We start from the raw sequence: 12,048 nt of genomic DNA, 5'->3' as shown, positions 1-12,048 counted from the left end.
ATCTGTAAACACACAAAAAATGGCTCAAGTAGTTTTACAAGTCCCGTATTGTGATTGATGATCTTCTGAACAAAACATGCGAATAAAACCAACTAAAAAGCATTTGGATGACAAATTATTCTTCTCAACAATACGTTAGACACGGTTGTGAATTCTACCTCCACCTCTGTAAATACATGCCCTTTTCGACTGTTTTTTTTGTGGGACAACCAAGCCCTGAATTCGCAAAACAACCCGTTTGAAGACGTCTCATGGAAATTCGTGCAAATGCGTTGTTGATCTCCCCGGTGTGAGTGCTCTTGCTTGTCTACGGACACGTGAAGTCACGTCCGCCGGGTCCAGCTTCTGAAACCCCTCGCATAGAGCACAGCATGTGTGGTTCTCGAAGAACTTGAGTATGCCGACATCTCCCAGGTCTGCGGAACCGTAGTTGCCGGGGTCGATATGGCTATGGATAGCGGGGTCGGTGAACACGTAGCCTCGTTCCCCGCGCACTCCTTTCAGATCGCACACCAGGATCTGTCCGTTGGAAGCTTGGTAGGTAAAGTGACTGAATGCTGCTGATACGGTGTCCTGGACCTCCTCGTCTTGGTATGCGGTGTTGCTCAGGAAATGGATGAACTCACCCTCGAGGTAATTCTCGATCACTACGCTGTCCCCCTTAGGAATCATCACCGAAGAGGAAACCCTCTCGTCCGCTTCCTTGCCTTTGACTCTCTTAGGGATCCGAACAAATCCCAGGAACCTGAAGCCGGCCGAGGAATTGATCCTTGCGATCTCAAGCTTGGTGAATTCGATGGAGTAGCCGTTTATCATGTAGGTGCTGTTGAACAGCTTGGCCATCTCCTGAGCTCTGTCCGTAGCCCGGATATCAGCTCTGTAGGACATCTCTCCCAGCCTAACGGACCACTGTTCTTTGTAGATTTTCACCACACACCTACCCATCATATGCCTTTCGCCCTGGTAGGTGCCCCGGTAGACTCGTCTTGAACGGCCCTCAGCAAACCAGTCGTTCTCGAACACCACCCACCCACCCCTTCCCTCGATAGGGAGGGATGTGTTGCTTTGGTTATTGCCCATCCTGTCGCTCAGATTGTACCTGAAATTATCCAATAAATAGGTCCCATAAGAAGGCAGAGATTGTACATCTTGTACAAAAACGTATCGATGGATGGTCGATATATGTATCACTTATTCGCATAATTTGTGTAAGTACAAAGACGTTCATTTGAAATAATAATCTCTCATGTTAAAGCTTGCCTGGCCTGTCGTACTGGTTTATCATTGGAAGTCTTTAGTTAATTTGCAACGAGTCATATGCATAAAAGTAAAACTCACGGTTTTCTCGAGATTCTAAGCTGAAACGTTGACGCCCGTTACAGCAATTTAACAATACTGTGCAGATGCAGAGGTGTGAACCTTATGTCCGGTTTCCCAAAGAATGAAGCAGAATATTCATCGAAAATGTGAGCTCTTTTATTAAGTATCAATCCGCTCCACACAGGGCGTGGCTTTTCCAGTTTTGTTTTGTTATATATGTTGTTTGTTTTATATGCCTTTCGATTTCTGTGAAAGTCGTTTTCGTTGCAAGGGTTTTGGATAATGTTGGTATTATATTTGAATTGCAAGCCAAGTTGTCCTTCAGTGCTAAAGCATCATCGCACGTCATTGTGAAACATTTATTGTAATGTATGACAGGAACTCTATGGAACTATATCATTACTTGAACGCGCATTGATATTCAATTAAGTGATGACGTCATACCATGGGAGCATAATAAATAACTACGGCAGCTTTCGTATCATTGTTGACATAATATGTTACCAAAATAAACCACGCAGATACACTACATGTAAATTTGCAATTCTGTATAGTTCACTCTAGCCAGGGCCAATTATAAAGTCAATCCAGTGATGATGTTAATTAACCACATGTCGAAAAACAGATCCGTTCGTTTTCTTATTAAAGCCCGAGTCCATCATTTGCAGCTATCCAAAAAAGTAACTGGCGTAATTATTGTTGAAAAACATACTGGTTGAAAGATAGCAAGGGGACTAAACTCCCTGTGAAATTATCCTTTCTGGCAAGCTCTCATTTTGAAGAAATCAACGAAAGAAGGCATTTCCAACGGTGCTTCTTAAGAAGCACCGTAGGAAAATTTAAATTAGTTGTTCGTTTTGTTATTCGGCGCAGCGCGCACAAGCATTGGAACGACGCACAGGCGCGCGCGGTTGCTATAATTCGTTGGATCAGTGCGCAACATCGCGTAAAGCTGCAATTCAAAACAATCCGAAACATGATTTAGCACTTTTGATTTTAAATTGAGATCCTAGAATGCTGTTTTTCTCGGAATATGAAGCTGAAGCTGAGCTGAAACGTCATCAAGTAAGTTGTTCAGTATCCTTCATTAGATTTTGAACACTTTTGTTGCTTCAAACGAACAAAATGCACTAAATACAAATGATGGACTATAGCTTTATTAAATAACTAGGTCATCTTTTGTTTGGCGGACTAGCTACACATACAAGCTTTATTTGCCCGAACCGATAACTAATATTCAAAGTTGAGTGGAATAGCTAGCTATCGCGAAATGGCTTGTTGCCGCAAACCTAATTCCCACGATTCATTTCTTTGAGGATATCTTGCTTGCTGTATTATACACTCCGACAGGCATTGTATCAGAGGTTGGAGGTCACTACGACCCACTGATGGTCAAGTGCAGCAGTTTAGTTGGGGAGTGGGTGAGTGAGTGAGTGAGTGAGTGAGTGAGTGAGCGAGTAAGCGAGCGAGTGAGGACTACGCGTTTGAAAGTTAATTGTGAAATGCAATCTTCCTCCACAATTACTGCATTATGAATTGATGGAAACGAATTAAGCAGACCACATCACACCGCGTATAACACAAACACACGAAAGCATGCGCATTTTCTGAACGAGCAAATGATCAAGAATCGTGCTGCTTGACGCCACGGGAGCGAGGTTGGAATGTAATTATGCATGAATCACTCCTATAAAGCACCGACATTTCAACCGACCTGTCTGTTGCACATCGGGGGCGCTGTTAATATATCATTTGGGCTACAAACACATGTTTTTATCGAATATATCTGAGTTTTTTTTTTTCTTAAATCAAATATAAAGTAGCAAACTGCATCACTAGCTGGATAAATTTTAGGCCTATACACCGATTCCGTAAAAAAAACCTACTTTGTAGTTAGACTGACACATGTGATGTAATGACGGCATGTATCGAAGCAATGGAAACATGTTGCCGGTATAACATATCGTATAAGGTGGTAATTATACTGATTTCGTTTTGGCAATGTGTAGTTTTTATTTGAAATTGTTATAATTCATTGTATGAAGAAGCCGTTCGCAGAAAGTTTAAAAAACCTATCATTTATGTGTGGGCTAATCTTATATTAATCCTGTGTATGTTGATGTTTCTTTTAAGCTGTAACTTAAGTTTCAGTCACTTGAGGCGTTTTGAAATAGATTTCGAATCATAATTGTTACATGGAGCCTTTGTTAACACGTTACTAAGTTTTCATGGTCAGTGTTCATATCTCGTGTTTTTATGTAGTTGAGTCGTGTCCTTCTTTATCCAATCCCTTTAGTAGCGGTTGGGGGGGGGGGGCTGCACAACTCCCAATTTAGTTTTGACCTTAGGTGAGGAATTTAGTAAAATTGGGCTCACAAATATTGAAAACTGAAGTTTCTAATTGTATTCACAAAACTGTCCGAGGGCAAAGCCAAGAACGCCCTTAGCAAAGATTTCTTTTATACAGCTTCACTCAACCCCCTCACATCTTCATATCAACAGTCCCTCCCCGTTTCCTAAAGGCTCATTCCACCCTGCCCTTCCCTTTTGAGAGATTTTTGTCATCAAGTCTCTCCTTACAAACGTTTGTATCCGTCTTCTTTGTATATACAGGGTGGGTCAGAATGTTTTAGATTGGTGGCTGTGGTGAGAAGTTATGCCATTTTCACTTAAGTGGCTCATTTTCCAGTCTACACAGGGAATTAATTTGCCTTTTTAAAATCTGTCATCAATAACTTCAAGATTCCACGAGATGAATCAGATGATCTGTTATTTGAAAGAAATTCACGGCAAGCAACGCAAACCGAACTGCAAAAGTGTTTTGCTATAGATGTGAATTATGTCTTTATGAGAGCCAATTAAACTCTCAAATCTTATACGCATTCAACTATTTATTATTTTATTTTATTGAGGAAGAATATTAACATCTGTGAAATGCAGTTACATCAGCACGCGATTTTAACCAATTTGTTGAACCATGGAATCGTGGTTAGATTGCGTTAGAATGGATAGTGCTGCAATGGATATGGATATCCATGAAACTTTTACCAAACATATCTAAAATACCAGCCTCTATCAAATCTCTTTTTCTTTCTTTCTTTTTTCTTTTATTTGGGTCCAGATTATTCTGGCTCACCCTGTAATATAGAGTGGCAAATTAAAAATATAACAGGTGGTATATTGGTCGATTGAAACATGTACATGTATGAGCATTGTATTATATCAAAGCCCCACTGGAACGTTTGCTCTTTGGTGAGTGTATTTTTTGTTCCCGGATCTATCATCCGGCCATATTTTCATGGGAAAATGAAAGACCAGGCCTATCCTAACTATTGCTTGGTGATGGTGCTCCTTTTAGGATGGTGCGTGTAGCAGTGCGCCATCTGCAAATAAAAAAGTTCACTATTTACCAAACCACCGGTACTCAAAATCTTTATCTCAGTTGGTAGAAACCCGGACATGCATAACTGTCCATCAAACGGATTAAAGTCCACAAATCTGCGCTGCCAAGAAACCACGGATATTAGCGAAATTCCAAGATTATTGGTACACATTGTATTAAAATGTGTACATTTTATTACACTACTTTTAGAGGGGTGCATTAAATAATAGGTGCATTCCTGTGCTTGAACCTGTTGATAAAACTTCAACAATCTCTAATGAAAAGGTGGCGAATTCATTAAACATGTTGTCGTTTATGTTTGTATCCGGGAAGAAGCTGTCTCCGTGTTCAATTTCTAAGTAACAGGTGTTCGAAATGCTACCCCTCCTGTGATAAATGGTTCCCCTTCAGTTACTAGAGAAACTTTGAATTGCTCCCGATAAATCCGGGTTAATTGATAACATGGTAGTTTATCCAGTTTATATAAATGGATCAGAATTCCGAAACTGTCAAAAGCAGAAATCGTGCACGACGCAGCGCCATGTCCCGTCCGTCTACAATCATGGGTGGTTTGCTTATTAAAGCCCTTCTTGTTGCAGTCTTTTTTCAAGGATGCCACTTCGGGGAGGTCCGATCATCCCCATTCAGAGGGTTGACTTCATCTATGAAAGCGACTGAAAACGAGTCTCCGGTCAGTGTATATACGATATGAAATACCGTGTATTGTATAGTAAACATTTTTTCACCCAGTTTGATCTCGATACCCTATTGTATTCTGGTGTTGAGACACATCACACAAAATATTGTCGGGACAGGCAAGCCCGACGTACATGGCTATTTTATATAATTTGAACTAAAACATTCCACTATATAATACATTCATTTATCGGGACAATATGAATTTTCGCAAAATGTACTCTAGAACAAAAACTACTAGGCCTACATCGGATTGGGCGATCTTGGTATCATTTTTCTTTTAATTTTTTTTAGGGGGCACACCGTTAAAATAGATTTGAGTAATTCATGGTGAGTAAAATAAAACCAACGAAACCGAAATTTTGGGTCTATTGTTTTAGTGAAATTTTGCATGTAGCACTTTCAAAATTATAGGAGAGTAGGAAGAGGAGATATGAGATCCCAATTCATAAGCTTTCTTTTAATACAAGAATCATCATCACTCATGTACTTTAAGTTTTCGTTTTGCTGAAAGAACACTACCTTTTTGTGATCCGTGCACAAAACTTTAAAACGATGGTTATATTTAAAATCCCGTAACTCAAAAATGAATTGAACGATTATTGTACTAAAAGAAAGCTTATGAATTGGGTTTTCATATACTAGATTTTGAATGAACTACAGGTACACCTAGATCTTCAATAAAATAATGGTCCCGACATTTGGATTCCGCTTTTTTTTTTAACAACCCTGTACTGTAAGCACGGTGTCAAGTGGTAAAGCTGTTTATGAACGTTAGCTGCAGGCCTTTGGTTTAAGTCCTACCCAGTAAGTTTTGTTTTTCTACTAAACCCTTAAACAGCTGTATTGGTAACACAAATTTGTCTGTAGACATTCGCCAGAAGAGGGCTTCATCAATAACTAATATTTAAACATTCCTTTCACAGGACAATGTTACTCTTTCAGTTGATGAGCCTGATGAACAATTACCCGCTATTAAGTCACTGTAGTGCTCAGACTCTGGTAAGCTTCTGTCTTCCTTCATTTCAGATTATTAATTTTGTCAGTTGCCTCATGCACCAAACTACGGGCTATAGTTAAAACATCCATAATTTACGCTTTCACACTAGCCAGTTACACCCTAGTTCATTCACTCCTCAGTATGAAAACAATAGGTGTCTTTTATTGAAATGCTTGGCAGGCACCTCAAATCAGCTAGGAGGCTGGATTCGAACCCATACCCTGCACAACCAGTGGCGTTGCTATGGGGGGGGGGGGGCCGCACGCCCCCATGAATGCCCCCCCCCCCCCCCCCCCCCCCCCCCCCCCCCCCCCCCCCAGTCGACCCACTGGAAATTTGGCAATCGGAGAAAATCAGGATACTATTGTCGGCGAGTTTAACATATAAAGTGACTTTTTTACATGTTTTTTTTTTTTTTGTGAGTTCAAAACCCTTTAGCATCTACCCTTTAGCACGGATGACTTCCAGCCGCCCTCGGCCCCCCCCCCATGCGATTCCCCCCCCCCCCACGACATTCGCATGGGGTGTACGCTATGGCAATTTTGGACTTGAGATGAAAAATAACATGAGAACAAAATATAAAATTAGAAAAAAAATGAATTCCAGCGTAATGATATTCGGACTTTATTTCCCTTTTTTAAAAAAGGGTACACAACAGTTCCTCGAACCGACACCGCGAGGATCCCTCTTGGTCCAAAATTACGACCTTACCAACTGAGCTTTTGCAATGCTTGGTAAATGTTGGGGGGAAAATACATATATACCTCCGTACATATCATAAAAGTATCGTAGAGAGCGCTCAACAACCTGGATTTAGTTTGGGAATAGAAAATTCGTCCCGGATGAGAACCCTGGCTATGTCACTGTGCACAATTACTCTTGTATAGTGAGACTAGACCACACACTCTATACTGCAAAACGCTCACTATATCTATCACAGAACCTGGCTAAGGCTTGTGGCAAGGTAATGTTTGCAATAACAGGGCGAGGGGAAAAAAGGAAACCCAAAAGTCATGACATACGCTTAAAAGAAGTCATGTATAGCACTTTCAAAATTTGGGACATGAAAGCCGAATTAACAAGCTTTGTTTTAGTACACTTAATCATTTAAGCCGCTCATGTACTGTACTGGAATCAGTCAAGTTCCGGAACGTTGAACAAAAATACCGTTTTAATGTGTTTTTTTTTCCCACGGATCAAAAAAGAAGTGTTATTGCAGCAAACCTAAAACGATTCACACAGATGTATGTGAAGTGTTTTCGTTTTGCTGAAATAACTCTTACTTTTTTTCCATGGACAGAACTTTAAAACGGTATTTTTGTTTTAAACATCCGTAACTTGAAAAGTACATATTGCGGTTTGAATGATTCTTGTACTAAAACATGCATATTAATTGTCCTTTCATTCCCCAGATTTTGAAAGTGCTATGCAGAGCTTCTTTAAAAAAAAATTGTTCAAACATTTGGGTCCCTTTTTTTAATCACCCTGTATGCATGCCGGTAATTAAGATTTGTAATTTATATTCCTCATAAAGCCTCGTTGGTGATGGGCATGATCTGTTTATACCCCCATTTCCCCCCGCCCCATATTTACGCCCCTGTCAGCCTCGAACAGACATTGCACAAGTTAACAAACTCGCCCATTTCCATATATTTGTGTGATACTAATTTTGATCTCTGTTGGCCTAGTATCCCCTCCTGTCATTATGGAGACTTGGCCCGATCCAGCAGTCACCAGAATTCCTACCTTTTCCAAATGGACCTTTCATTTCAAATTCAACCAAAGTGTGAGTATGAAGACTGAAAAAAATATTTATTCATATACAGAATTTAAAGATTGTAGGAATGAAGTACTTTTTGATATAGCAGCATGTAATGTGCGTCAGTAAGATGTAATCCCGTTTGTATTAACGTTACAATGGGCGTAAAAACAGTGTTTATAATCGCACTTTGATTATCGCATCATAGTCGGGTAGATTGGTGCACAATTTGATGGCATTCTTCATTGATGATAAAAGCATGAAATTTGGTACACTGAGAGAGTATGTCATGGGAAAGATATTTAGCTGTAGGGCCATCGCAGATTTGTCCTTTTAGAACGAATCATAAATAACATGCAATGACTGTCATTTTAACAATTTAGAAAAGTGGTTGTTATTCTGTGATATTTTCTTCATATGACAAATCTGCGATGGCCCTTTCGAGTACCGAAGTATGACGTCATTTGGAACCAGAAAGTGTAGTGCAAACACGCTCTATGATTGCAAACGAATGGAAACGCGCGCGTGTTGTTTCGCGGTCTGAATCACGCGCTAATGTATTACCATTGATCTCCATATTACACACACAATTTGTGGGCGTGATGTATTCATTCGGTACTCCATATTATACAAATATTGAGTGGCTCATAGTGACATGGGAGGAATATTATCGCAAGGTAAAATCTGGATTTTCCATTTCACGAGGCGAAGCCAAGTAAACTGGAAAAGTCCAGATTTTACTTCACAATACAATATATATATATAACAATATATCACTTCACAATATAAAGCCACTCAATATTTGTTTTATAACTGACATATAGATCCTTGTCATTTGATATACTTTACACATCAACTGTATGTTATAATTGTATGCTCCAGATGGCATATGCATTGTGGGCCGGGTAGAGCATGCTGGGATATGATACAGTGTGGCCGTTGTTGTTATGTTTAGATTCCAATCACTACCAGAATAAATCAGAAATCATATCAATCAGACGATAGAAATCACTCAAATCTTGTAGTAATTCGAACTTTTATTTGTGTAACTGCTGTTACACTGGCGTAGTCGGCAGGATTGCTGCTCGAAACGGGTGATTTTTGTGGATTTCACATCGTATGTGACAGATCACCGATCGCAAACGCCGGACGCCGGGGGTGAGTGCCGTTGATTCGTGGCCACTAAACAACAACATTAACTGTTGATTCGGGTTTTCATGCTTCGTACATCCTTTTGGAATTTCACAAAGATATATAAACACTTAGTCAATCCTGTTTTCAAGATAGGACAGTCAGCTGAATAAATGGTGTGTTTGAGCCGTTTTACTGCAGATTATATAGCAAAACTGTGTGCCATAAATCTCATCGATGTAAGCGAGGTCAAGTCAAAGCAAGAGCGCATTGAAAGCCTATGTGGACTGCCCAATATGAAGGAACTGGTGGATGAAAGCCACCCAGTTCGTCCAGCTCCTGTTCAACCTGATTTGGGACAGATTTTAGAGAAGTTGGAGTCCATGCGCAAGGCTGAAAGCAAGGCTCTTTGTGAGTCTCTCTTGAAAGCTATGACTGTTGCAACCAAATCATCCATTTCATCATTAACTCTCTGCCGACGATGACATCACATGTTATCTCTCCACTTTTAAACGCATGGCTGCTGCAGAATAGAAACCGCATTCCATGCTCTCACTGATAGTATGGAACAAGAAATAGTGGAGCTGCTTAGGTCCATTTTTGGCCAAAATCGTGCACTTTGTGGTAAAAGCATGAAACTTGGCAGGTGGGGTCAAAATGGGCTAGAAATCATTTTTAGATCGGGACCCATCCTGGATCTTGCCCATTTTGGGGGCGGAGCTTGATTTTTTTTTAAATACAAACTCATAAAAAACTGTATTTAACATCCATTTTTCTTGTTTTTTCTATGCTTTGAAATAAACTTAAACATAAAATATGACATTCTAGCATTCTAACACCAGTTATGTTCCACTCATTTTATGGGCGTGGCCTAAATGTACAAAGAGGCGGTATATATTAGCAGTTTGGTTCTAATATGGAAAACATCATTCGGTTTGGTAGTACAATCCTGAAAATTAGCAGGTCCAGTTAAAATGGGCTGAAAATAATTGTAAGAGGTGAACGCATCTTGAATCTTGCCCATTTGGGGGGCGGAGCTTGATTTTTCAAAAGGGGAGTGCAAAAAATAAAAACTCATAAAAACTGTATTTAACATCCATTTTCCTTTGTTCTTCATGCTTGAAATAAACTTAGACATAAGAAATAACAAGTTCTAACATCCTAACACTTGTTATTTTAACCCTTTTGTGGGCGTGGCCTCATTTTGGCCAAAATATGTAAAGGAGGTGGTATATTAGAGCAGCTTGATTCAAACGAGGGAAAATCATCACTTTTGCAAGAATTTTGCCACAAGCCTATTAGAAGTGGAGCTACATTTTAAAGTAGGGGGCTGAATATTCGCAAAGAAAGATTCAATTTATTTGGTCTACAGACTCAAAGTGGTTTTATGTCCTTAATGTAAATGCAGCGTATGCGTACATATTCAAGCAATTGCCAAGAGACTTCCTTTATTTGCATGTGGATTCTCTTTTCATTGATAGGACCACAGTCATACTCGAATTGCTGTTGCCCCCTCCCTCCCCCATTTGCATTTCCTATATTTTCGCGCGATTTTTCTAAAATTCAGCAGGAATGTTGGTTGACCAGTACTTGAAATGATGCCATTTTGGTAGATACCATATTATAAATGGTGAAAAACACCTTTTTAAGCTCTTGCAGGAGCTTCTACATGTCAGTTGCTGGTTGGTCAGTCTGTCTGTCTGTCTGTCTTGTGTGTCTGTCCTCAAAATATGAAAAAAAAAAAACAAGCACCAAACTACCAAATTTTAATTAAAAAAACAAAACAAAGCAAACAAAATAAATAAATACTTTTAAAAAATTGTACCGTATAACGCGATCACCATTCTGAAATGATTATATTTTTTTTTTTTTACTGATGGTTTTTCTAGATGATGCTCCGCGACTATTCTAAACGTTACACGGTATAAGTATGAAACTTTGAACAAAGATCAACCCTCATCCAACTTCTTCAAAAGTGGCCAACTTCTTTCATATATGTATAAGTGCTACTGGAAGTGCACTGAGAAGTGAATATAACATAAAAAAATGGAAGGATATTACAACAATTAAACAAAATAATGGAAATGTTAAGTGAGGAATGCCCAATAAAGAAACAGTGGTATGGCGATGTCATCGCCTGAAAGGGCACCCCCTAGCACGTTCAAGAAAGTTAGACTATTTTTAATTTAAAAACCATTCATCCACATTTTACCAAACTTACCCTTAGATATTATATAGAAAAACGTAATGACCTGGTGAGGTTTTAGGATCGTGACGTCAGCAAACTGGGCGTGATAGGGAGAATTAAAAAATGATCTCTTATTTTTTAAATCAAATTCATATCGTATGAATTCGTATCAAGTGACAATGTTTTTGAAAATAATGGCACAAATAATGTTATCAGCTACACTGATACATTCGTGTATTTCGTATATTCGTGTAGTTTTTATATTTGGGGAAGGGGGCGCCAACTGCAATTTCTCACAATAACATATATCCAAGTGCTAACGCATTATTGAAGAAGTTACATAATTTCTGGGAAAAAAACCAACATTATTCCCTCCTTTTCAGTCATTAAGACATTACTCCCCCAAGTCCCAACATCCATGTACATGTAATATAAATCCAACAGTACACACTACATGGACTATACATATTAAACATATTAGAAAAGCACTTTCATGAAATCCACCATTGAGCTGCCCCTTATCCCCCTCCCTCCCCTTGTGATCCCCATAGCGTTTATAATACATGTAATTA

General features: G+C 39.3%; 1 protein-coding gene across 1 annotated transcript; it reads right to left on the bottom strand.

The window, feature by feature from the left end:
• Positions 1-249: 249 nt before the first annotated feature.
• Positions 250-1,080, bottom strand: LOC119733045 (myosin heavy chain kinase B-like). The gene has a single exon (XM_038206626.1). It carries the CDS (start codon positions 1,078-1,080, stop codon positions 250-252), a length of 831 nt encoding a protein of 276 aa, XP_038062554.1.
• Positions 1,081-12,048: the final 10,968 nt, after the last annotated feature.

Source organism: Patiria miniata, unplaced genomic scaffold (genome assembly GCF_015706575.1).
Source record: "Patiria miniata isolate m_02_andy unplaced genomic scaffold, ASM1570657v1 HiC_scaffold_25, whole genome shotgun sequence".
Lineage (NCBI taxonomy): Eukaryota > Metazoa > Echinodermata > Asteroidea > Valvatida > Asterinidae > Patiria > Patiria miniata.
This window is presented reverse-complemented; position numbering and strand designations above follow the sequence as displayed.

Bases quoted from the DNA above. Each gene is read 5' to 3' on its own strand.
- LOC119733045 (XM_038206626.1), bottom strand. From the start codon at position 1,080: ATGGGCAATAACCAAAGCAACACATCCCTCCCTATCGAGGGAAGGGGT.